Source organism: Lissotriton vulgaris, chromosome 11 (genome assembly GCF_964263255.1).
Source record: "Lissotriton vulgaris chromosome 11, aLisVul1.2, whole genome shotgun sequence".
NCBI lineage: Eukaryota > Metazoa > Chordata > Amphibia > Caudata > Salamandridae > Lissotriton > Lissotriton vulgaris.
In genome coordinates this window covers 93,879,027-93,906,835 of record NC_141699.1, presented here as the reverse complement: position 1 = coordinate 93,906,835, position 27,809 = coordinate 93,879,027, and the positions used below count along the sequence as shown (strand labels likewise).

At 41.2% G+C, this 27,809-nt stretch overlaps 1 protein-coding gene across 1 annotated transcript in view; it reads left to right on the top strand.

Moving 5' to 3' along the window:
• Nucleotides 1–27,809, top strand: part of LOC147679024 (solute carrier family 2, facilitated glucose transporter member 9-like) — an 803,060-nt gene that overhangs the window by 487,444 nt on the left and 287,807 nt on the right. The window contains exon 10 of the mRNA XM_086942759.1: nucleotides 26,223–26,333. Within this exon, the coding sequence (XP_086798885.1) occupies nucleotides 26,223–26,333 (111 nt within the window). The remainder of the gene's footprint in view (nucleotides 1–26,222; nucleotides 26,334–27,809) is intronic.

Below are 27,809 nucleotides of genomic sequence, written 5' to 3'. Positions count from 1 at the left end.
AAAGAAGAGGGGTAGGAAATATATATACTCTATTAGAAGTAACATTTTGGTAATAAATTATGCATATTTTGGAAAATAACATTCGATGTAACAATATTTCTACACTGAATAATACTCTGAGTGGTAGAAACCAATCACACAAAGGACGTCAATGCATCCAACAACACCCAGGCCTCTTCCGTCTGCCCTCTTCCCTTTGTAATGTGCATAGTTTGAAGAACAAATAACAGAGTGTTGCTTCAGACTCATTCAGAACAATGCTACCTTGGGAAGCCTCAGTGACTGCTACTTCAAACCTCTCATGTCAACGAATGCACAAACATACATTATGGAAAAAGACAAAATCCGCAAACATGTTTGGCAGCAGGGTCTCCTGGTGAAGATGCATTGAAGGTGAATTTGTGAAGAAAGTGACATGTGCATCATGAGATTTGTACAATGACCAAAGAGACAAATTCTTTAAGCACCCAGCCGTAAAATAGTTTAAGGATGTAATGTCCACAATGAAAGTGGACAAGGAGGAAGATGTTGACGTTTCAAACCTCAATATAATTTGAACCGGGTCTTTCTGGGGACAGAAAGAACAGCTGGCAACTATACTCGGAGACAGCAATACAATCCGCAAGCCCAAGGTGCGGCAGTCCTGCTATGGCCATTTGGATACGACCGCCAGGGTGGCGGTCGCATCCCACTTATTCAACATTGTAGCGGACGGTGCTTTTGCAGCACCCGCCACAATGTTGAATATGCATGTTTTGCATTGGCATGCACAAAGTGAGAGACACCTTGTGCATGCCAATGTAGGGGGGTACCATAGGTATCCCCCAATTGCAGCACCCCAACCCCCAGGGGACCGCAATGGGCCCCCAAAGTGAACTCTGCCTGCCTTTCTAACGCAGAGTCTTCGCCATGGAAAGGCATGCTACCGCACACATCGTAAAATGGCAGGCACCGCCGCCATATTATGGGCTTTTTCTGCCCGGGAAGCAATGGTTAAGATTGCCTGCGGGCGGAAAAAGGACAGACAAACTTTTTGTCTGCCACAGTACCCTCGCCATGCTAATGTGGCGGGTGGTAAATGGCCGTCCGGTGGTGCAGTTTGGAGGGCGGATCCGCCCACCATGCTAATAGGCCCCAAAATATGGCAAAAAAACTCATTTATGTTCTTTAATACCTAACCCTCCTTCATCACTCATCAGTTCAATCACAGACCAACAGCGAGTCTTAAGCCGTGCACACTGGTCATTGGAATCGCTATATTAAAACAAGCATTGGCAAATCCAATATGTCTCACCTTTGGGATCTTATAAGTGGTTAGCCAGAGCTAATGGCTTTGCCAAAGTCTGTAAGTATGCTGTAGAGCACTGAGGCTGCTGTGCTACTTGTTGAAAAGTTAGAATAAGAAAAGTGTTAAAAGCATTTTTGTTACTTTATATATAACCAAGAAGACAATATGTACTTGCATTTGCTTGAGTTAGAGCTATTGATGTTGTAAATGACAATGTGTTTTACCCATGTGTTATGAAGTGTATGTATGTGGTGTGTAGCTGAAATATGTGTGTTGGATTTGAATTATTAACTGTGGAATTGTATGGAATTGTGTGGTATGGAGTAGATTTTTGTTGTGCAATTATGTAGTAGATTTTAATTATGTGGTGTGCTTTTGAATTGTGTGGCATAATGTGTTATTTTGTGGTGTGAATAGATGTATGTGGTGTATTGTGTAGTTGTGTTGAGTTGAATTATTTGATTTGCTTTTGTGTTGAATATTGTGGTGTGGATTGGAAATGGATGGAATTGAAATGTGTGGCATGGAAGAGTGGGAATAATCAACACTAACTTGTTAAAAGCAGAAGAAACCACATTCAACAATCACGCAAGAGGACCTATGCCAAACAACAAGTATTGAAGAGCACACACTCAAGAAAGCATACACACAATGCTGCAGCTGAAAATAAGTAGGAGGGGGAGGACTTCCGGGGGCAGCGGACAGGGCTAGAGTGGGCAGTAGGAAAAGCAGGTGGTAGTGCAGTGCTGGTAAAATAAAATTAAACAGACTCATTTGGTAATAGCTGGTTCACTTTTTGTGTTTCCACAAGCTGTCATACTAGAAAATCTAATAATGAGGCAACACTTTTGGCTAAAACATGGCTGATGGGCAAAGGGGCCCCTTACCCTGAACTGACACCATTAGATTTAAGCTGTACGCTCCAGAAAGAACATCACAAAAATGAGTCAGGAGAGGTCTGTTTTGCAAGTGCTGCACCCTAAACAAAATACTGCACAGCTGATATTTTTGATAAAGGGACAGTATTTTCTGTGCCTCTTTAAGAAAGCCTATGTGCGTGCACATTTTAACTTGGTGTGCAAAAAGCAGTTATTTGAACATTTTATCAAGAAAAGAAAGAAAAGAAAATAAATGTGCAAGTAAGATTGGTGAACAACACTGTCTTGTTATGACAGCCTAAGTTATACAACCTGCATGATCTTTCTAAAATGCCACAAAGCAAAAACAGTAATACTGTTAAGTCAGCAAGCACATATAGCAGGTCTCAGTTACAAGGTAGAGGTCATATCTGAACTTTAACAAACAGACTAGTTGATGCCCCATCACAAAAACCTGAAGGGGAGCAACAAGAGCTTCTTGTTACCATCCACAAACTGGACTGGTCTTTATGGACAGTCCACCAAAGCAATGACAAACCATAAAATCACATGATCGGACTAGTGCGACTGGAGGCGCCTGGAGGCGCATTTAACCACCATCAATGCTGCAGAGCGGGGGGAGCTCAGCAAACTCACCAGGAGAGCTCGGGTGGGGTGTCTCTGCCCTACTTGCAGCAAACCTTGCCCCCTTAATTTCCAGAATCGCCGTCTGCCTTCCGCTGCACGGCCCCGCTCCCACTAACTGCGGGGGAAGCGCCGGCCCCAGCGTGGAGTGCAAGCAAGGGAACTACAAGTCCCAGCCTGCCCAAAGGGACCCACGTGATCGGACTAGTGCGACTGGAGGCGCCTGGAGGCGCATTTATCCACCGTCAACGCTCCCTCACGGGACGCGATCGGGACCCCGGGCTAAGCCCGGGCAAAGGGCGGGCCCTCTGTGGCCCTCAGTGGACCGAAGGGGGCAGGACAGGCCCCCTCCCTTGACCCTACTGCGAGAGGAGGTAGAGTGTATCCACATACTATTTGACTATTTCTGTAGCTCAATTAATCCAACTCTAAACATGCCATGCAAGAGGGGAACAAGCTCAGCTACGCAGAGGGACCTAGGTCAAGGGGTACTAAAGCATCACACGATTAGCATAAGCACCTTGCCTACTGTCCCAGAGATAGACAACAATTCTCCTTGCTACTCGGCAATCAATACGCAATCTCCCCCACAAACGTCACCAAGAGAGCAAAACTTGTCCCTGTGGGATGAACTAAACATTCTATGCAATTCTAAGTACGTTACAGTGGAATCACCTTCTCCTGCCAAAGGCACCAGCACTCTAAGCACTAAAGGCAGTATACGGGAATCTCCCTTCTTACCTAAGAAAGACAACACCCAAGTCTCAGTCCTCCCTCGGCCATTACCCACTAAAAGAAAGCATGATGAGGACAATGCCGAAGGGAATCAATCTAAATTCCATAAATTATCCGTAAGCCCTACATCACCAGCCAATAATCTCCCTATCACCATGGAGACTGCAGACAAACTGGATGATTCAATACTCTACCCCCAGGTGTCTCTATTGACCCAGATCGAGCAACTTGTTAAAATCATCATTTCCCCATTAGTAGAACAAATTAACTCCATAGGGGAAAGGCTCTCGGGTCTAGAGAATAAAATCATGGCCATTCTGACACCTATCAATAATTCAGTAACATCGAATCGCTCCCAGCCCTCTACTACCCTGGAAACAGCCAAGTTAACTCCCATTCACAAAAACGCCCTAGCCACATCACAACCACCTAAAATCCCAGACTCAACCGCTTCCAAAGCCCCCTTCAAATCTGCTTTATTAAGGTCCTCAGGGGTTAAAACAGCACGTAAACCACCATACATACACCTTCCCCCAGAAGCCGCGCCATATGTGTTCGTCCTCTCAGGAGTACCAGCACTTGCGATGGGTAAAACCGAAAGACAGCAGGACCTATTGAATAAGGTCATATTCTGCCTGGGAAATAACAGACCCCTACCACTGGATCAAGATGGGGGAATCCTGAGTGTGAGAAGGGTGGGCTGGCTGGGCTCACTACCAAAAAACATTCCTGGGGACTTAGTACTGGTTAAATTCAGGAACCGGAACATCGTCCCGTACCTAAGATCCTGTCCGCCCCAAGAAGGTGATGGCCCAATACGCACTTGGGATTTACTTGACTTTTATCCATGTATGCCAAATATCCCCCAGTTAAGACCAACAGCAGAACACCACCACCCGTTGGGAGGGGGGATCCACGTATCCAGTGGTATTAGTTTTTCCGTTCCCAATAGATTTGAATCATTGGACAATTGTCGCAATTCTTGAGAGATTCCACCTAAAGGGACCATTTTATGTATTTTTACAGCTGACAGGGATAAACCGCATGATTAACATGTCACACCATGGAAGTTTGAGGTTGGGGATATGTCTTTTTTACTCAAAGTTATCTTATTGAATGTATGTATTAATTTTATGACTGTTTTTATGTACGCTTTTATGATTTTAAATTTAAAAATCGAAAAAAGCATTTTCGAGAGCTTGTATGTTTTATTAGAGTTGTTTGAATGAGTTTTTGAAAGATTTAAAGGTGCGTGTCGCTGGACCTAATGACATAAAATACAAGTTTTAAGGAAACTGGTGTATGGATTGTGAACAAGCACAGCGTCCATGGATCTGCCTGCACCCAGGCCCGAGACCAGCCACCTTACATCGCCACTTAGGCCTTGAGCCGAGCAGAGTCTGGTACACTCCCTGGCTTCTTGGGTGAGACACAAATGAATTCATAGGAGCTAACACCACACTGATGTTTATAACTGTAAACCAAATGTATTTAACATGTAACAGCGACAGAATTTAAATGTTTTCAGTAAGCTTCCCATCGGTAATAATAAACTGTAGAACTAAGTAAACCGACATGCAGCGGGCAGGTCACGGTCTTATCCATGCCCCCTTCTTAAGCTGAGACACACAGCTCTGTCCTCCCCATAGGGCGCTGGTCGCAGGTTGTCCCTGGCTCCGCTGGAAGGACCGGGGGAGGGAGTAGGATACATGAGAGTGGCTTTGAAGGCTCTCAGGGTAGCTGGGGGTTCCCCTTGAAGAGCGGTAAAAAGGGAACAAGAGGGAGGGAATGGGGAATGAGTGCAGCAACTTTTAGAACTCTACAGTTGATGAAGAATTGGAATTACATATCAGTGTGGTACACTGCCAACCACTGAGTCTAACAATGTGAAGCAATGGCAATGAATGTGTGTAGGATCACAAACTTGGTGGGAGCTTTTGAAAGAAAGAAATAAGTGCCACAGGTTATGCCTCCCATGCCTACTCTGTGCTGCCCAGGTAGCCGAAACAGTATGAAATAAAATGTGTTTTTTAAGTATAAAGGTATGTTCATGTCACTGCCCACTTCACTGAAATAAAAAGATTGCATCAACAAACGGTAAATAGGTCAAATTGTGAGGTGACATGTGAGCGGGGCAGACGCTACAAAGTGAAATAACACACCCAAAAGCAGGACAAAGACCAACATTCTACCAATAAAAATAAAGGACTACAGAAAAGCACATGATGGAACAAATATAAAGTGGAAGGTGTGGTCTAAACAACCCTAGTAGATACAGCATGCCTCGCAGACAGCGCATGTGTGCTGCGCTAGGCTCGACCTAAAAATAGGATGAATGCATGTAGAATAACTTTCATTTTTATGACTGTTACCTACAATCTCACTATAGTCCTTGGGTTATTACTACAATAGAAACAAGGGAGAACCCAAATTAGCCCTGAAAAATGACCCATCGTTTTGAAGGCCATCTAGACCTTGCAATATGCAGATGAAAATAATTTACTGATAAGAGAACTGTGCACATATTTACAAGCGCCACCGGAACATCACTTTTTTTTTACGCTCCAGTGAGGATACACCCTTCTCCTTATTTACAAGGCAGTGTAACCCTTTTAATGTGGCTTAACACCTTCTTGTAAATAAGGCCTCATTTCACGCTACACTTAGCATGAAAGGGGCGTGCAACGGGTGTTGTGGTTGGCATTGTGCCACAACACGCATTGATTTTGGTGCTGTCCCCTATTTACAAGTGTGGCAGAAATCAAAGGCATTGCCAAAATTAGGACCAAAAAAATATGTGGTCTTAACATAGCGCAACAAGGAAAAAATGCTTTCTCCTCGTTTTTGCTGCTTCTATGTGTGCTGCATTGTGCAGCACCCATAGAAACAGCAAAACACCATGTATGATTGTTTATGTGCAGGAAGAGAGACTTTCCTGCACATAAACAATCTTTTAAAAATGACGAGTTGCAACTTTTATGTGTGCTGCTTTGCGGTACACATAGAAGTTACAAATCGCCATTTAAGATTGTGTATGTGCAGGAAGGGACAACTTCCTGTACATAAAGAATCATTCCCACAACTCTGGCACCCTTGCGCTATGGTGCAAGTGTGCATGTGTTGATGCTAGGCAGCTGTAATTAGTGGCAGCGCAGGGAGAAACGCAGGGCTGTACCTTATTGTTGTAAATAGGGTGCAACCCTGGGTTTCAAAAAGGCAAGGGCAGCATTAATCCAAGAAGGCTAACGCTGGTTTGCTCCACTTCCCTTGGCAATATACCCCTTAGTTGACAATGAAAGAGATAGAAAGAAAACATAAAATCTGATTTAGAAGAGACTAAACTCCAAACGAGATCAAATTACATCAAAGAGTGGTGAGGAGAGAAAACTCACTGGCAGAGGATTTCTACTCCTTAACAGCATAGAGGCCCAGCGTGAGTGTCTGTGTCTGTGCAAAGAGGCTAAGAAAAGTCATGATCCTGGTTCAGTGCATGAAATGTTCATCCAGCAAGGAGGTTTTTTACGCCTTTCTGTTTTTTCCTCCTGAGAGGTAACAGCTTCTTGAGAGCTCTTGTAGATTTGCCCTTACCTCGAATAATGGAAGATTGTTGCATTGTATTCTTTATGTTTTCTCTTGTCCTTTTAAATCCCTGTTTACTTTCAATCCTGGCACATGCCACACTTAGTTGCAGTTCCAATTAGAATTGGAACTGTACTGTATTCCTTGCTCACTTGGCTCTAGGATCTCAAGTGAGCTGTACTGTGTCTCTTTTATTAAAGTCCTCTTTTTACTTATCTCGGATTTGTGATATTTTTTAAGCCTTTCTATGCCTTGTTGTCTTCTTTTTAAACCATTTGGGACTTATTTACATTGGTTAACGGTGAACTTCAGCACGCGAACAAGTTTCCTCCAGCGCTGACACCATAATACCCTGCAGCGTCCTCCTGACACGTTCCCTTGCTTGACAACGCGATGGACGATGCAAGGTAAAATAGGACGCTTACAAGGAGTCATCACGCTGCTGCCATCATCCTCAGTAACGCACTGACCTCACCACGCTGCTGCCATTATCGTCAGAAACGCACTGACATCATCACGCTGTTATCATTTTGGAGTAGATCATTAGGCACATTCCATCAGATCTTCAATAATTTCACAGTCGATGCGCTCAACAACCCATTCCTTCAAAGCTTCTTCAATTTCACCGTTGATGCGCTCGACGGTGCATTTCTTCACAATTTCTTCAAGTTTACCGGAGATGCGCTCAACAGTGCATTTCTTCATTTGAGTGCATTTTCATTATCAATAATAGACAACATTTGATTTCCATAAGGTACTCTTATTAGCTTTATTTTCTTTCTTCATTTTGCATATCACGCTTATGTGTACAGTTTGCTTGTATATCCTTTGAACAACAGGAATATTGTAATTTAATTACTTTTAATAGATTAGTTTGTTTCCAACACCCTCACACATTGTACTTTATTGTTTAATTGTTATTCATTCATAATATAGGTATACAATTTGATCCCCCAACTAAATTTCTACAAGCTAAAGGTGGCCCTCTGATTTCTTGGACAAGATGGAAGGAAGAATTTGTAACTTACCTAAAAGCTATTAACGGGGTGAGAATGGGATATTAAAGAAAAAAATATTTTCTTATATTGTTTAGGTTCAGAGGGGCAAGAGCGTGTTTAGAATGCTCCCTACTGTTCAAGGTGATCTTGGGAGTTTTGATGAGGCACTCTTACGTGTAGAGATTAGATTTAAACTTACAACGAGTTTAGCGCTTAATAGATACAAATTTTATACAGGAGCTCAAAGAGAGTCTGAATTCTTTGATGACTTTTTAACCGCTCTCAGAACATTGGTTATTTCGTGCAATTTTGAGGCCATCACAGACAAAATGATTAGAGATCAAATTATTGTAAATGTGAGAAGTAAAAAAACACAAGCACAGTTATGGATATTAGGTAACCACAGTTTACATGACACCATTGCGACTGCCAAAGCATTTGCACAGTCTGATAAGTGGATGAAGACCATTGAAGATGTTAATTGTAAGGGTGATAATGGTAATAAGAATTGTGATGAGGTGTGTGCCATGAACAGTTCAATAAAAAATCCTCAAACAGGAAAGTTTGCATTTAGGGTTGTAATTTGTTATAGATGTGGTAGCAACAACCATGTTGCTTCTTTTAAGTGTTGTCAAGCTATTGGAATGTAACAAATGTGGTAGGATAGGACATTTTTCCAAAGCCTGCAGAGATGATAGAAAGAACATTTTTGATAAGAATAGGAATAACAAGAGTAGTGAAGTTTCATATGTGGGGAGTGATCGGCATTGTCAAGTTACATGTTTTAGATGTGATCATTTACCTAAAGATGACTCCCAAGTTGAGAAAGTGATTGTAGTGTCTTTCATTAATGTGTCTATGATAGAGGGAGAAACATTAAGTTCTCCTAAATGTAAAATTTATTTTTTGGGTGAGGAACTTTCAATGGAAAATTTGGGAGTAAAAAATCTATTGGGGATTTGAGTCCTCCTGATGTAGTTGCTCAAGGTTTTGATGGCTCAGCTATTGATTTTATAGGATTTGTTGCCTCTTAGATTGAGTGTAAAAGTAGGTCGGCTTTCATCCAATTGTACGTAGCTAAAAAAAGAGTTAATGTCTTAAGTTGGACAGATCAATGGAAATTAGGAATCATCATCAATACCAGGAATAAAGAGCCTGTAATGGTTGTAAAGGAAGATGCTGAGAGGAGTGGTATTGGAAATGAGAGAAGTGGTATTGAACAAGAGTTCCCTAGTGTTTTTCCGATAAATTAGGAAAACGTAAGGGTTTCACTCATGTTATCAAGCTCAAACAGGGTGCATCACCTATCAAGCAAAAGTTAAGAAATGTTCCCATAAATGTTAGGGATGAGTTAGGAGAAGTTTTAAATGGAATGTTGATAGAGGGTATGATTGATGAAATAGAATCGTCAGAATGGGTTTCTCCAGTTGTTCTTGCATGAAAACCGAACAAGTATTTATGGGTATGCTTTGACCTTAGGGAGCTTAACGGGAATATTCTTATTGACTATCACGCTTTGCCTTATATTAATGAAGTAGTGAGTATGCTAGGAGGAGCCACTGTGTTTTCAACATTAGATCTTAGAGCTGCATACCATCAGGTAGAATTGTCTGAGGAGTCATGGAATTTGACAGCATTCATCACACCCAAGGGCTTTTTTCAGTTTAAAAGAATGCCTTTTGGACTGACGTCAGCTGCGTCAGTATGTCAGAGATCTATGTGCCATCTGTTTAAAGACATGTAAACCTATGTAAAGTGTTTTCAGGACGACATTTTAATTTTTTCTCTGGGCAAGAAAACACTTGCACTTGGCATCTCAAGAATGTTTGTAATACCCTCAAGGAATATGGACTGACACTCAAAGGGAAAAAGTGTACATTATACCAAGACTCTGTAGAATATCTTGGACACACACTATCTAAGCAAGGTGTAATTCTAAATAAGTCTCTTGTTGATGCTATTTTAAAGGCACCTAATCTTGACTGTAAGGACAAACTGCTTTCCTTTGCAGGACTTTGTGAGTACTATAGTAAGTTTATTGAAAATGTTGCCACAAAAATGGAACCGTTGAGAGAACTATCAAGAAAAAATGCAGAGTTAATTTGGGGTGGGAGACAACAAGAAGCTTTTGACAATATCAAAGTTGAAATGATTGCTGCTCCTACTCTTAAGCCATTTTGCCTGAATAAGCTATGTATACTTACAGTTGATTTTAGTCTATATGGTTTGGGTTGTGTTTTGTCTCAACATGCAGGGAAAGAAGAATGGAATGTTGCATTTGCATCACGCACTCTTAACATCACTGAAAGGCATTATGCTGTTATAGAGAGAGAATTGTTGGCTTGTGTCCAGGGAGTGGAGCACTTTCATAATTATATTTGGGGTGCAGGGTTTGTTTTAAGAACGGATCATAAACCGTTGGTATCTATTTTGTCTCCTGGTGCAGGTCTTAATGCCACTCCCCGTTTAGCCAGGCTCATGTCCTGTTTACAAGAATATACATTTACTGTTGAATATGTTCCTGGCATAATCAATGTTACTGCTGATTGTTTGTCAAGACTACCATGCAGTTCTGATGACGAATGTGAAGATGATGAGGTTGTTGCTGATATTACCGAAGTTGTATCTGGGAAGTTTGATTTTATCTCTGAAGAGATGTGGAAAAGAGCTATGAATGAAGATCATCTGTTAAATAAAGTTGTGAATTTCAATAGGGTTGGTTGGCCTTCTAAGAATGATGTTCCTGCTGAGATATTTCCCTTCTGGAAGATTTCCGATGAGTTACTTATTGAAGGTGATTTGATTTTTAGACAAGGAAAATGTATTCCTCCTTTAGATTTACACAGTCACATTTTATCTGTGAGTCATGAGAGCCATTTGGGCATGTTGACGATGAAAAGATTAATTAGGTCTGTCTTTTGGTGGCCTGATTGGGACAAGTTTGTGCATAAAGTTGTGAGAGAGTGTCCTGAATGTTTGGGAAGTGAAAAAATGTGCAAATGTGATCCTGCTCCGCTCATTCCTATGCAATGGCCGGATTATCCCTGGCAGAAGCTAGGTTTAGATACAGCTGGTCCTTTCAATTTTTTACCACAAGACTGTAGATTTGCATTGGTATTAATCGACTATCATTCAAGATGGCCTGAGGTCAAACTTGTACCTCATCCTACTAAAAAAAGTGTCATACTTTTCCTCAAGGAAATTTTTGCTGATGAAGGTTACCCTGAGGTTATAATTTCTCACAATGGGGTGCAATTTAAGTCTTGTGAAATTTTAGATTTTCTCATGTTTTCTAATATTAAACACATGACTACGGCACTGTATGAACCTCAGGGAAATGGCCAGGTGGAGAGGTACAATAGAGTTCTTAAGCAAGACATTTTGTGGGCACGTAACTTTGGTGGTCAATGGAAGGATACATTGAGGGAAAAGCTGTGGTTGTACCGGATAACACCCCACACTACCACTGAAGTTTCACCTTTCCGTTTATTAAGAGGAAGAGACCCTATTTCCAAATTATGCCCATGGTGGTTCAAAAAAGCTACAGAAAATTGTAATTCTGATGATAATGTTGATGATGTAGCTCAAAGGGTGGAGGTTAATGTTACATCTTATGTTCAGTTTGTTTGTATTAGTTATACATATTATGTCAGTGTGTCTTTAAGGCATGCAACTTGTTATGGTTCTTGCATGGCTTTACATTCCAAACAGAGTTTTGCTAATGTAGCATTCTAACTTTGAAAGGCAGTTGTAACCTGGATGCCTTATTGCCAAGACTTATGCTGTGCTGCTTATTAAACTTCTCAACTTACTTCAAAATGTTACAAGGCTTTATTACTACAAATTTGGCGACGAGGGCTTATTCATCTATAGCCATTTCCAGCACAGGAGTGGAGTATTGTGAACCCATTACGATTTTTTTTCTTCAAGAATTTCAACTTTGTATTTCTTATTGCTTGCGAGATTTCAGGATAACACTGAAGTGTTTTCTTTATTTGATGGACTTTGGAAGCGCTTTTGCATCATTTTTTGGGATTTACCCTTTAAATCAACTCACCGCATTTTTCAACTTCAAGTTATTCGAGCTGCTTCAGCGCTCGCTCTTCATTTCTTCTTCGTCACGCTCAGAACGCTGAAACGAAAGCGTTCCAACTTCATCATTGCTACCGTCACACGCTGTACGTCGCTCAGCTGACAGCGCTTTGTCATTGCCCTCAGTCCATGCTGACGTACTGTTCCCTAGCAACCACACGGAGGAGTGTGAAGATTATTTTTTGTGCTTCGTGAATATAACGTGTGTATTGTAGGCTTCGGTCACACGGTGGGTGCTATTTATACTAAAGCGTATTAGCCCTCTTTCCTCCTGGGGGTGCCACGGAGGTTTCTTTAAGTTTAAAGCTTTTAAATTCAGTTTCAAACAACTGTGAGGGAGCATACTGCTCTTTATTGCTTTCAGACAATTTCATTAAATGGAATCATCAAACTTTTATAAGCAGGTCACTTATTAATTAACTATCTACGCAAATCATTTTATTTAAATTGTTGAATTTTGACTTTTTTTTTCTTTTCATAATATACTGTATACTGTTACATGCAACATGCAATTTGATCCCCCAGCCAAGTTTCTACAGGTCAAGGGTGATCCTCCTATACCATGGGCAAGATGGAAGGAGGAATTCTTTAATTATATGACGGCTATTGATGAAGAACGTATCGGGGCTGAGAGAAAAAAAAGCATACTACTCCACTGTATTGGTTCTGAAGGTCAGGAGATATTCAGAACATTACCTCACATTTCTTTACCTACTGGCAGTGGTGACTCTACCAATGTTTACATAGAAGCCTTAAATGGATTGAAAAAACGCTTCAAACCTTCTGCCAATATTGCCCTTAACAGGTTAACATTTTATACCAGAGCTCAAAAACAACATGAATCTTTTGATTACTTTCTTACCTCTCTAAGAGCTCCATGTGTACACTGCAACTTTGGAGTGATGTCTGACGAAATTATCCGAGACCAGATCATTGTCAAGTTAAAAATAAAAAAGTGCAAGAAAAACTTTGGTGCATGGGTGATCCCAAATTGGAAGAGGCTATATCTATAGCTAAATCTACAGAGATGTCAGAGAAATGGATGAACATTGGGGTTAAAAAGAGCTCCAATACTAATGACTCGACTCATGAAGAGGAAGTTTGCAGTATAAAACCTAAGGTTGATGTCAGAAACCCTGTTTCTACGCAAGGGAAAAACAGGATTCCATTCAATAATTTCAACAGCAGGAGAACTGATCAAACCAATAACTAATTTTCTTGTTTCCGTTGTGTTAGCAAATCTCATATTGCTTCCTTTCAGGGTTGTCCAGCTATCAACAAAGAATGTAACATTTGTGGAAGAATAGGACACTTTAATAGTGTTTACAGAGAAAAACTTTACAACACTCGTTTTGCACAATCGTGTGTATCCACCAACGGTTTAGATTCTACTAAAGTGTCTTCCATTAACAACCCTGATAATGTGGATAATGAATCTGTCAAAGGTTTTGTTTTTTCTATTGTTCAAAAAGGTTGTGTACTTGTAAACAGTATGAAGTCACCTAAATACACTTTCTACATTGTCACGGTTGAAATTGAACTAATGGGACTATTTTCACTAAGGAATATTTTAACGAAAAACTAAAAGATGTATGTAATTGTTCTAATCTGCAACAGTCAGATATTATGGCTGAGGATTTTAATGGGTCTAACATTGATATTGAAGGATACTTTAGGGTACCACTAGTTTTTAAAGGAAGGTCAGCACACATAAAATTATATATTGCTGTAAAAGGTGTTAATGTTCTTGTAATGTTATGTTAAAAATATTTGTAACACGCTCAGTCACCAGACGGTTTCATGGCGCTCAAACAATTGCGGGGAAAAACAGGGCAACGGGATAACTCAATAAGCTAGCTGAAACAGATGAGTCTTAAGTAATTTGCGGAAGCAAACATAACGAGGGCAGAGCCTAAGGGAGAGAGAGGGAGTTCCACATAGTGGGGGCCAAGAAAGAAAAACACAATCCTCCATGCTTTTTGCATTTGTACCTAGGGATCATCAGCAGGTTGTGAGAAATAGACCGGAGATCTCTAGAGGGGGTGTAGCGCTGAAGGCTGGATGTGATAAAGGCAGGGGATTGGTCTATAAGGGCCTTAAAAACAGTACAGCCAAGTTTGAAAGAGCAGTGATAGGCCAAGGGAAGCCATTGCAGTCTCCTCAACAGGGGCGAGACATGTTGGTGTTTGGGCTGATGAAAGACCAGTCTTGCCGCCTGGTTTTGCACCAGCTGCAGCCGATGAAGATGGTAAGCAGGAATTCCAACATAGAGGGAGTTAGCGTAGTCAATACGCGAGGTAATGAGAGCCATGATGACGAGAATGAGTGCCTCAGTGGTAAGGAATCTACGAATTTTGCAGATCCAGCGTAGATGGAAGAAACAGGAAGATGTTACTGCATTAATTTGAGGCCTCATGGACAGGTCACTAGATATAATTATGCCTAGGCTCTTTACCGAGTTGACAGGGCAGGGCGAAGGCCCAAGGGAGGGGGGCCAGAAGCTAGAATTCCAGGGGTTAGCTGGCCCACACATCAACACCAACTCCGTCTCATTATGATTAAGCCTAAGCTGACTGTAGTGCATCCACTCAGAGATCACAAGCATAGTGGATTGAAAGTTGGTGCAGGAAGAGGGGGAGGAATCAACAGGAAAAATCAGTTGTAAATCGTCTGCATAATTAAAAATAGTAACGGGGGTGTGACGGAGGGATGCCATGAGGGGTTGCATGTAGAGATTAAACAAAAGTGGCGACAGAGCAGAGCCCTGAGGGACTCCACAAAATAAGGGGGAATAAGAAGTGGAATAAGTGGACAAGTGGACTGCCTGGGAGCGCTGGTGCAGGAAAGATGTAATCCATGAGAGGGCCACGCCTTGAATACCCGCGTTGTTGACACGGTCGATCAAGATAGCATGATCAACCGTGTCAAATGCCGCAGACAGGTCCAATAGTACGATATTCTTGTTGGCGCCTTGCCTCAGAGCATCCATCATGGCCACAATAACAGCTTTGGTGGAGCGAGTAGGCCGGAAGCCAGCTTGCTGATTATCCAAAAAGGACGAGCCCTCGATGAATGCACTGAGGCAGCGTGTAACGTAGGTCTCTAAGATTTTCCCCAAGTAGGGAAGAAGGGAAATTGGTCGAAAGTTACTCATGACCGAAGGGTCGGCGCCCGGCTTTTTTAATATGGGCAATACAACCGCCTGTTTGAAAGAATTTGGGACCATGCCAGTAGCAAGCGATTTGTTGAGCAGTGACAAAGGGGGGTCAGGACAGGCCAAAAAGATGTCTTTAAGAATTTGCGGGGGACAGCAATCATTAGGGGAACCAGAGCTCACTAAATGTAACAATGAAGTAAACTCAGTCAGGGAAATGGGAGGGAAAACGTCAAATCGACGGGGGTTCATAGGGGCAAAGGGAGGGGAATGGAAGAGGAAGGGGGGGATATTGTTTTTGATGGTGACAATTTTTTCAGTGAAATACGAATTCAGAGAATCGCAGAGAGCTTGAGTAGGTAGGGGTTGGACAGTGACACGGTCCAGCAGAGTGAGCTCCTCAACTATAGAAAAAATGTCCTTAGCCTTGGAGGCAGAGTCCATAATTTTCTGGGAAAAATAAGAAGTTTTGGCCGATAAGATTATGTAATGTTTCAATAGATCCACATACTGAATTTTGGATATGGGATCGTAGTTGGGCCTCCATCGGCGCTCAGCTTGGCGAAGGGACAATTTATCCGATTTTAGTTGATCTGTAAACCAACGCTGAGCGTCATGGGGACGTTTAGTTTTCATGGTTTTTAACAAAGCTACTTTATCAGTGGCAGATACCAGCCATTGCTCGAGAAGACAGGCCTGGTCGGTCAACAAGGCCTGGTCCCCGGGGGCTGTAGAGGCCAAGATAGAGTGGAATTCTGAAGATTGGCACGCTTCCAATTGCGAAAAGTAAAATTGGTAATGGGGATGGGGAGAACAGGCAAAGTGAGGTTTATAGAAAATGAAATAAAGGAATGATCGGACCAAGAGCAAGGATACACTGAGGGAAGGGAGATGTCAAGGTTGGTCGTCCACACTTGGTCGAGAATGTGACCTTTGCTGTGAGTAGCTAAAGTGATATGCTGACTGCAGTTCATTCCAAGTAGGAGGTCGGTGAAATCCTCGGAGGGATTACTCTAACGGGGGTCGGTTGGCCAGTACTTAAAATCGCCAATAATGGGTGGCATGACCAATGAGAATTAGGTATCACCTTAAATCCTCGTGCTAAAGACTCTGTTTCCTTGTGTAGTGAGCAAGATATGGTTAGTTCTATGTCAGTTCAAAGCTTGGATGGTAAGGTAGATATGTCTTATTGGAGTGACAGGTATGATGCACACAAAATTGTACTCAAGGAAGGTGTACTTCCTGTGAAACGAAAATTGAGAGGGGTTCCCTTGAACATTAGAAATGAGTTAAAGGAAATGTTGGATGATCTACTTAAAGGTAACATTATTGAACCGATTGAATCCTCTGAATGGGTTTCACCCATAGTTTTGGTGCGGAAGCCTGATTAGAAGCTGAGAGTTTGCATTGATTTGAGAGCACTTAATTCCAACATCATTATTGATTGCCATCCCCTTCCTAATATTAATGAGCTTGTTTCCTGGTTTGATGGTGCACATATTTTCTCCACCCTGGACCTTAGGTCAGCGTACCATCAAATCAAACTTACTGAAGAATCTAGAAAATATACTGCGTTCATTACACCCATGGGACTTTTCAGTATAGGAGGATGCCATTTGGTTTGGCTTCAGCTGCCTCTGTTTTTCAGAGAGTAATGTTTCACATTTTTAGAGACCTAGATTCTTTTGTCAAGTGCTTTCAAGATGACATCTTGTTTTTTTCAAAAAATGCACTGGAGCATGTGTCACATTTAGATCAGGTTTGTAAAACGATTGAGAGTTATGGTCTCACCTTAAAAGCACATAAGTGCAAGTTATTTTGTAAATCTGTGGAATACCTCGGCCATATCCTTTCTGGGGAGGGTTTAGTTCCAAAAAAATCCAATGTGGAGGCTATTCTTACAGCTCCGGCTCCAATCAATAGGGAACAATTACTGTCCTTTTTAGGTATGTGCGAGAATTACAGCAAGTTTGTAAAGAATTTTGCAACCAAAATGGAACCTCTAAGGAAGCTACTAAGGCAGACAACTATTTTTGAGTGGAAGGATGAGCAGAATAATGTGTTTGTAGATATCAAAAATGAAATTGTAAATTGCTCCCACCTTAAGACCATTTAGGATAGGCCATAAGTGCATGATCACCACCGATGCCAGCTTATATGGTTTGGGTTGTGTCTTGTCCCAACATGATGGCAATGTTGAATGGAATGTAGCCTTTTCTTCAAGAACTCTTAATGAAGCGGAACGCAAGTATGCGGTTATTGAGAGAGAGTTGCTCGCATGTGTGTGGGCAGTAGAGCATTTCAGGATCTATGTTTGGAGCAGCAAATGTATACTTAGGACGGATCATAAACCCCTGATACACATTTTGTCAGTTGGTGTAGGCTGGAACTCTACAGCAAGAATTGCACGTCTAGCATCAAAACTTCAAGAGTACAATTTCTCTGTGGAGTACATCCCAGGAAAAAAAAACATGCTGCAGCAGATTTCTTTTCACGGCTTCCTTGTGAAGATGATGTTGAAAAAACTAATGCAGTTAGAGATCTTGACTTTGTTTTGAGTATTGCTGATTTGCTTCCCTCCCAATATCAGGATATCACTGAACAAATATGGCTTGATTCTCAAGATGCAGATGATAGATGTGTACTTCTTAAAAAATGTGTGTTAGAAGGTTGGCCAAACAAGAATAAGGTTAGATCTGATTTATTACCGTTTTGTAATGTCGCGGACGAATTATTGTGTGAAGGTGATTTTTTGTTTAAATCTGGGAAATGTATCCCACCTCATGGTGTGCAAGAGTTGATTTTAAAATTGGCGCACAAAACACATCCTGAAATTTCGGCAATGAAGAGTTGATTAGACTCTATTTTTGGTGGCCAGGCATGGACAGATTAATTGACCGCATTGTTAGGGAGTGCAGTGAATGTTGTGATAGTGATCAAATGTTAAGAATACATGTTCCTCCTTTAAAATATGTGAAGTGGCCTCAAGTTCCATGGAATAAGATCACTTTTGATATTTCTGGACCTTTCTCTATTTTGCCTGAGACATCACGTTTTGCACTTGTTATTATTGATCATCACTCGAAGTGGCCAGAGGTAAAATTTGTTGCGAAGGCTACCACAAGTGCTGTGATTGGTTTTTTTAGGGAGGTGTTTGCACGAGGAGGCTGTCCTGCCACTTTGGTTTCTGATAATGGTGTACAGTTGGTTTCAGCAGAGATGGAAGATTTCTTAAAGAGTTGTAGGATTAAACATATTCGAACATCACTTTACGAGCCTCATGAGAACAGTCAAGATGAGCACTTTAACCGAGTGTTAAAAAGTTTTATTTCTGATGCTGTCAAGGGAAAAGGTAATTAGTTGAACATTCTCAGGGAAAAATTATGGAATTATCTTATCACACCACACACTACCACGGAGATTAGTCCTTTTAAATTGCTTAATGGAAGAGATCCTGCTTCAGATATTTGTCCGTGGTGGTTTAAGGAAAAATGCAAGAACTTGGAAGAGGACAATGTTGATATCCAGGCTGTTGCTGATAAAATCGGTTGTAAGCAGGTTAAAGCTTCTTCATGGTACAATAATAGGTGGAAAGCAGGGGAACATGATTTCAAAGTAGGTGATTGGGTTAGGATTTTAAAACCTTTTATTGTCAGCAAGGGTGTGAGTAAGTATGGTAGACCGATTCAAATAATGAAAGTGTTTAGTAACACAGTGGTCACTCAAGATGGTAAGGTGTGGAATTCTAGAAAGGTTGTAAAATGTCCTAAAAAACCCTTTGAACAACTTCAGGAATTTCACACTCAGAATGACAAATCTAACAATAAATCAAATCATGATTCTGTGGTATCCAGAGTCAAGAAAGATGTTCGGGTCGGAAAAAGGCCCTATTCCTTGCAGGATTTTGTATAACTATTTTAACTTGCATTGTTTATGTATCTGTTTTGTTTTCCTTTCGTTTCCTTTTAATGAGGGAGATGTGTTACATCTTATGTTCAGTTTGTTTGTATTAGTTATACATATTATGTCAGTGTGTCTTTAAGGCATGTGACTTGTTATGGTTCTTGTATGGCTTTACATTCCAAACAGAGTTTTGCTAATGTAGCATTCTTGCTTTGAAAGGAAGTTGTAACCTGGATGCCTTATTGCCAAGACTTATGCTGTGCTGCTTATTAAACTTATCAACTTACTTCAAAATTTTACAAGGCTTTATTACTACAGTTAAACAAACTAAAAGTAAATGCAGCTATGATATTCACATGAAAGTTAAAGAACCTTCTTTTGTGATTGGAGATTGGGTCAGAATACGTAAACCATTAATTATATATATAGCTGAAATGAAATTTGGCACACCTAGTAAAGTTGTTATGGTTAATCGTAATAGTGTGGTCACCCAAGACGGAAAAGTTTGGAATCTTAGACGTGTTTCCAAATGTATTAATTACAATTCAACATTTTTCCTTAGAGGAGAGATGTGTTGCATTGTATTCTTTATGTTTTCTCCTGTCCCTTTAAATCCCTGTTTACTTTCCATCTTGGCACATGCCACACTTAGTTGCAGTTCCAATTAGAATTGGAATTGTACTGTATTCCTTGCTCACTTGACTCTTGGATCTCAAGTGAGCTGTACTGTGTCTGTTTTTATTAAAGTCCTCTTTTTACTTTTTACTTTTTACTTATCTTGGTCTTGTGATATTTTATATTGGATCTGTATCATTGGTAAGCATCCAGTCCTCGACAGTAGTTAACCACTATGGTGAACTACATGGTTTGACTCCTTTAATGCTCAATGGGACAAAGAAGGCATCCATGTGACAGGATATCACGGAAAGGGTGAATGCGTTGGGGAGGAGAGATAAACCTTAGGTGACTTCAGGAAGAAGAGGCAGGATGCATGCGATGGTTGAAGGATACGTTTGAAATTGCCTATTTTAAAAGTAATTAATACCAGTGATGTAAGCTTACCTCTAACTTCCATGGGATTACTGAGAAGTGCACACATACATTTGTGCTTATATAAACTTGAATGTTAGTGCCTTTAGTGAACACTAGCAGCTAGAAATGTTGCTAAGCTCCTGAAGAACTCTGCCTTGATGGACCTTGGGATTAGCATCACATGGATGAGTTTGATTACACACAGAAGATCATTCATCAAGTGCTCGTTGATTTGACCCTTTCACTTCCCTCGTAATGGATGCATAGGGATGGTTTATGCCCTCCCAAGCAGTGATGAGCAACAATATAAATGTTCAATAGAGGAGGAATTTGTAACATACGCATATATGACAAAAAGTTGCTCAAGGACAAAATTAACATTTGGCTATAACCGCAAGGACTCTTGCTCTGCCCCTGATAAGAGCAGCTCTGAAAAATGGTGTGTATGATTATTGGGCAATGAATATGAGTACAATGGACTCTTGCCTAGCTAAGTATCTAATCTGAGAAAATAGAAAAATGCTAGATCTCTATTCCTTAATTTTGGATTCAATTTTTAATTAAGTTAAATATATTTTGTCCCTTCTTCCATTCCTGGCCAAGGTCTTAGCGAACATAATTAACAGACACCTCAAAGAACTTCTCAGTACTTCTCAGTCTGATTTCAGACCAAGCCACAGCACTGAAACTGCCCTCATTACTGTCACGGAGGGCATCTGCATGACTCTGGACAGAGGAGACACAGAAGCTCTCATTCTCCTGGATCTCTCCTCAGCATCTGGCACAGTCTCCCACCACATCTTCATCAAAAGTCTACATGACATTGCAATCCAAGGACATGCACTCTGATGGATCTTCTCCTTCCTGCATGGAAAGACTCAGTCAGTCAGGCTGGCAAAGAACGCCTCAGACTGTAGTGTAGTTATTACATCCCTGATAGGCTCTGTGCATTGGAATAATATACACTATAGTTTTGACATAGGGCTGAGGTCAGTATGTCTCTATAGAGTACATTAAACTTAATTACTTGTGTGTGCCAGCTAACTCAGAGGTCACTAGAAACTTCTCGAGCAAGAAGGGATTAGCTTCTGACAACCGCATAAACATGACAACTTTGTTTCCCTTCAGAATCAGAACAGTCTCAGAACCGTGGAAACAAAAGATAACAGTTTCACTCAGTTAATCGTGCATGCTTCATTTCTACAGAGTTACACAGAAATAGATAGACAGGCATTTCAATAAAAAGGGTTAATTGAACAGTCTTATTTCTCGTGCAAGAGATATGAACTTCTACAATAGTAAGACAGAATGCGAAGTATAATGCATACAGCATTAGCAGTGACATAAAATAATACTGGAATAGCATGACTTGTAGCTATGACAGATATTCATAAAATACATACATAAATAACATAGGCTAAAACATAAATACTCAACTGGTTCTACTAGCTAGTTTTACCCCAGTGTACATAACCTAAGTGTAGTACGAGTTGAGCAGTAGATTTATTTATTTTTAGCATTTGTTAGCTGTTTCGCTATCATTTTGTTTGGCTATAGTTTAGATTGGTGTTGCCAAGATTTACCAAAAGTCCCTCTAAGTTCTAGTCCGCTCCATACCTTAGAATGAGAGAGGTTGGAATCTCTTTCCGGGTCTCAATCTCTTAACACCCCACAAGGGGAGTCAGAAACACTGGAGCTGGATTCTCTGGAAGGAGGATGATAGGCGGGGACTGGATCTCCTTCCGAACTTACCATGGCAAACCACGTCGTGCAAGTATGCAGCTGGACTGTACTGTGCACCGTAGTTTGCCAGGGCAAGCGAAGGTATATTTAAACCTTGAAGGTGTTTTAGGAATGCCAGTATTGACTTAAAAGTGGGGCATAGGAACGTCATGAATGAACTCCTAAAGAATAGATGTTCATGTAAAATAAATGAGTTCTTCGAGAAGTCAATAATTCAGGCAAGGGTGAGTCCTAAAGGCTTAAGAGTCTAGTTTTCCAAGAACTCGTTGTGATGTAGTTGGACGGATGTAGGTGACCATGCCTGTATTTCGTTCGCATGGATAATGTCTATATAAGGGTTGGATTGCTATGCCTAAATAAGGGCAACAGGAATTGTGCCTATATAAGAGCATAAGTCGGGAAACCCATATACGGTATCTAAATTGACAAATAACAGGATGCCTATAACTTCATCTGAGGAGTTCCACAAGGATCCTCCCTGAGCCCATCCCTCTTCAATGCTTACATGATGCCTCTAACTGGCATTATCCACTATCATAGTATCAACTTGCTCTCCAAGACCGATGATGACACACAATTCATTCTCTCCTCATGGGCACGTCGCCCAGTACTGGAATCAAGTTAAATGTCTCCATGGCTGACATCACCAACTGGATGAAGATCAACTGTCTAAAACTGGCCTTCAACAAGACCAAAATCATGATCTTTGGGAATAGCACATCCAGTGGGATTCCACCTGGTGGTCAACAGAGGTAGGTCCAAAACCCACCCCTACCAACCAAGCCAAGATTCTTGAGATCATTATCGACAGTAAATTTATTTTTGACAGGCCAATTCAGAGCCATCACTTCCTCATGCTTCCATACCCTGAAGTAGCTTTAAATCAGTACCCAGAAAACCATCATGCACATCCTAGTCACAAGCAAGTCTGACTGCGGGAACACGCTCTATGATGGGATCAACAAAAATTCACCAGAAGGTTGCAGACAATTCACAACTCAGCAGCCAGATTCACTCTCAGCCTCCCATGTTGTACATCACACCACAAGTGAGGGACGTACATTGGCTCCCCATTCATAAACAAGCAAAACTCCTACCCACACTTACATGGACCTACATAACACTGACTCAGCAAACCTCAAAACAAACCTTTCAGACACCTCTGCTGGTCTGTACTCCTTCCTGCACAAATTCCACACATATGGAAAACCAGATCCAGCAGTCCAGCCTTCTCCTACATTGATCCTAAAGTATGCAACAACCTGCCCCTACACAAAGGAACCTCCTCCTTACTTCTTGAATTACGCAAGAAGCTCAAGACTTGGCTTTTCGAGTAGTTCCAGTAAGCCCTAAGTGTGCTTAGTCTTACACGTGCTCAGCACTAGAATACAATCCCTGGTTATAGTGTGCTCTACAAATCAGCATAATATATCATTTATTTGCATGTTTAACTATTTTAAATATTTAATTTATTCTAAAATTATTTCCTAAGGGAAGCATCCTTAACAACGTGGTCAGTACACAGCAATGCTATTACATCGCGGTCGTTACAACGACCGCATGTAACAACGCTATGCCATTACAAAGCAAGTCTTTACATCGACTTGCGCTAGATGGCGTGCTAACATTAAAAATGGTGTAGTTTACTATCCCAACCCCTTCCCTACTGATAAGTGGACTGGAGTTGGAATAGTAAATTACACTTTTTTAATGTTAGCACGCCACCTAGCGCAAGTTGATGTAAAGACTTGCATTGTAAAGGCATAGCGTGGTAACATGCAGTCGTTGTGACGACTGCGATGTAACAGCACGAGTTGTAATAACACGCGTTTGCATTGTAAAGGCATAGCGTGGTAACATGCAGTCATTGTAACGACTGCGATGTAACAGCACGAGTTGTAATAACACGCGTTGTTACATCATACATCCTTTCCTAAAGGACCTAATTTTAAGCCTGTGAGTCTATTATTTTCTATAGGAGGCTTTTGCAGTATCAGTGGTTGAACATGTAAGGTGATGGACTTACTACTGTTTCTTTTTTGCAGTAGTGACTTGCACTAGTAAATTTGGCCCCAATCCCTTTTTTAAGGAGTCGAGATGTATAAGTCGACACTTTTGAGTAACTTTACATTCAGATTTTGTGACCTGCCAAATGTAGGGCTCCTCAATCAGCCCGACCCTCTTCAACACCACCTTGACTCCTCTGGCCAACATCTCCCGCACCCGATTGTCTCCTACACCATCATCACCCAGATGTTCCTATTTTTCACAGGAAACACATCCACCACAAGACTTAATGTTCAAACCACCATGATCAACATCGCCAACTGAATGAAAACCAACTGCCATAAACTCAACTTGGACAAGACAGAGTTCGGCCCTTTGGAACCAAGCCCTCCCCCTGGGAAGATACAGGTGGCCCTCTGCACTCGGTCTTGCACCTACCTGGACTGATCATGCCCGCAACCTCAGAATCATCCTGGATGCCCACCTCGCCATTAAACAACAGATCAACCCCGTCTCTGCCACCTGCTTTCATACCCTAAGCATACTCTGCAAGATCTTCCTCTAGATCTCCATCTCAACCAGATAGACAGTAACACAGTCCCTAATCTCCAGTGTACTTAACAATGGCAATGCTCTCTGTGCTGGAACCACCAAAGAACTCCTACACCACCTCCAAATCCTCCAGAAGTAGGCAGCAAGACTCATACTTGATCTTCCTAGAAGATCCAGCATCACCCCTCACCTCAAAGCCCTGCACTGTCTCCTCGTTCAGAAAATATGCCTCTTCAAGCCCCTCATTCACTCCTACAAAGCCCTCTACAAAACTGGACCCACCTACATCAACAACTGCCAGACTTTCCACCATTTGACAAATGAGCCCTGCTCCTCCTCCCTCACCTTAGCCCAGGTGCTCCTTCTCCTTCCTCGCTGCCAAGTCCTGGAATGACCTCCACCTACTCACGGTTCCCTTCCTGAGGGAATTCTGGAAGCTGCTGAAGTCCTGGCTCTTCGACCTCCACCTCTCTCCAACTGGGGATAGCTCAACCCCACAGTGTCTGGAAACCCCCTTGGGTGACAAGCCACACTATACAAACTTTGATGATTTATTGACTGACAGTAAAGTTACTCAAATGTGGAAGAGTAAATTACATGTGTAAATTAATCACGAGTAAAAGTTGTCTACGTAACCCCACATGTCTTCATATTCAGCTGCTGATGTGGACAATGACGTTACTCTTTGGTAATAGTGTACAGTGTTGTCACTTGCGGGTGCACATATGGGAAGGCTGTCACAATCAAGTGTAGGCATGGTAAATGTACCATTACATTTATATATATATACTGGGCAATGCATCACCTTAAGGTGCACGATGTGGTCAATAGCTTGTTTCTCTAGATTACGATAATCAATACCTTCATATTCAGGCACACGTGTTGAAAATGAGTTATCATGGTATCAGTTTGTCATGCATAGGTGCACAGACGAACATTTTGGTGGCATTTAGTTGTCCTTGCCTGGTAACATTGCACCCCTGTGCATGTGAATATTACCACTGCATGCTGTTGTATGTGTGTGAATTGCCATCCCATTCAACTCACATGCAGCCATCGAGCCATCAAACTCAAATGTATTGCGTGCATTGTCAGCACACCCACGTGAACATTTTCAATTTTATCCTGCACAGTTTCACATGTGTAATGACATCAATCTCAGGTACACATTTCCAATATGATCCCACTCAGTTTTATTTGTGTAATACCAGAACATTCAGATGTTCATCTGCAATGTTATCATACTCCAGTGCACAGGTGTGGAATGTCACCATGCATGTGCACATGAGGAAAGTGGTTTCACACTATTGAGCAAATGTGGACAGGGCTGACACGTAAAGGTGCATATTTTGATAATAGCTCCACAGTGAGGTCCTTACATGGATAATGGCATCACACTCAGGCTCATATGTAAATAATACAATCACAAAAGTACACATGTGAACAATGCCATTCGACGGAGGTGCTCATCGGAACAATCTTGTCATATTCAAGTGACCATTAAAACAATGTTGTCACACTTAGGTGTGCAAGCGGGCAGTGCCACTGAACTAAGATCCATGTGCAAAAGTGCCAATCTGTTGACCCTGGCTATCACTTTTTCTAATTTTCAATACTTTTTTACTTTTGTTTTTCAGATCTTCTTTTATTCCTATGATATCTTTCTTGGTGCAGGGATTGCACCACAACAAATACCTCGCTTTACAGTGTGGATCGCCGTTTGTGATTGTGTGGCGACGTTTGTTTGCGTAAGTTATATTAACGGATCTTCAACTTTGGAAAGGGTAAACAGATGTGGTGCATTAGCATTGGTCATTATCCCACATCATCCAACTATACTTATAATTTTAAGTGAAAAATAGATTAACATGTATCCCACTAAAATGAAAATATTATTTAATCCTGTCTCCATGGAATGAACCTCTAGTGATCCCCTGAGGGGGGTATGAATGAAGAGAAGATATATAAAGGAGTTTTGTGTATCTATGGCCACAATTTCCAACAAAAAAACTTTAAATATTGTCAGTGAATAGGAGTTTAGGACAGACTGCTCATAATCAGTCAGTCACCCAGGCAAAACACTTTTAGACTGCTCGTAGTCTATTACAACTATTGGAAAACATAACCCTATCCATGAGCAAAACTGCCATCTGTTTTTCAGACTGCACCCTACATCAGAGGTAGACGTAAGTGGCACGTTTATCTAGATTAAGTACTTTTTCCAACCATTCTTTTAATACTTTTGCCACTTTATATACTGCATACTTTCCTTGAAATGATTATTAATGTTGCCCCTACCTCTGTAGTACTGCATCCCTTGCAATGTTTTCTAAGAGCGGTCTACCTTGGCGTAGCTAAAAGGTATAATGCCTTCCAGGTAAATTATCATGAACTGTTCAGCTGTCACACAGTTGTCAGTGCAACTAAAGCTATTCAACGAATGCTTTTGTTCATGGGCACTATAATCGCCTACTAATAACAGTGAAAAATCTATATTATAAGCAACAATATAAATTCCCTTAAATAGAAAGGTGAAGGCATTTTATAAAAAACATCAAAACCCTGCAAACCACCGACGTTCCCCAGTTATGGTATGCTAGTGAAGTGCTCATGACCTCATATTTCGCACCACAGGTGACATCTCTGGGGATATTTCATATAACTTCACCAATGGCATCATCAATGACAGCAGAAGGCCTAATTTCAAATTCTTTCAAATATAGTTACTAACATTGGAACAATTGATTGTAAATCTGCTTCTTTGGGAGGAATTCCATGGTTCTTGGTCTGGGATGAAGTGGTGCAAACACACACAAACCTGTGAATATGTTTTCCAAGAAGTTCCACTCCAAAAATAGTCAAGAGCTGAAGAAAATCTGTTTATAAGTTTGGAAAGGGACAGGAACATGGCCAAAATTGCAGCTAGCCTGGGGAGAAAAATGTGGAGTGCAGTACTCAGAAATATTTAGCATGAACAAATGTGTAAGTTTACATTTGGTATTGTGAAAATGGTATTCACAGAAGGGTTCTGGTTTTACCCATGGAAAACTAGTGATTTTCATGGTTAAATCTACACTCAAGCAAAGACTCATACCTATATGTGTGGAATTAACACTTTCTTTGTGAATCTTTCCATTGAGTGTACATATTGTACAAATTCTCATTTTCAATTGGCAAAAACTAATTCTGAAAGTATATTCATTGATAATGCAGTGTGCAGTGGT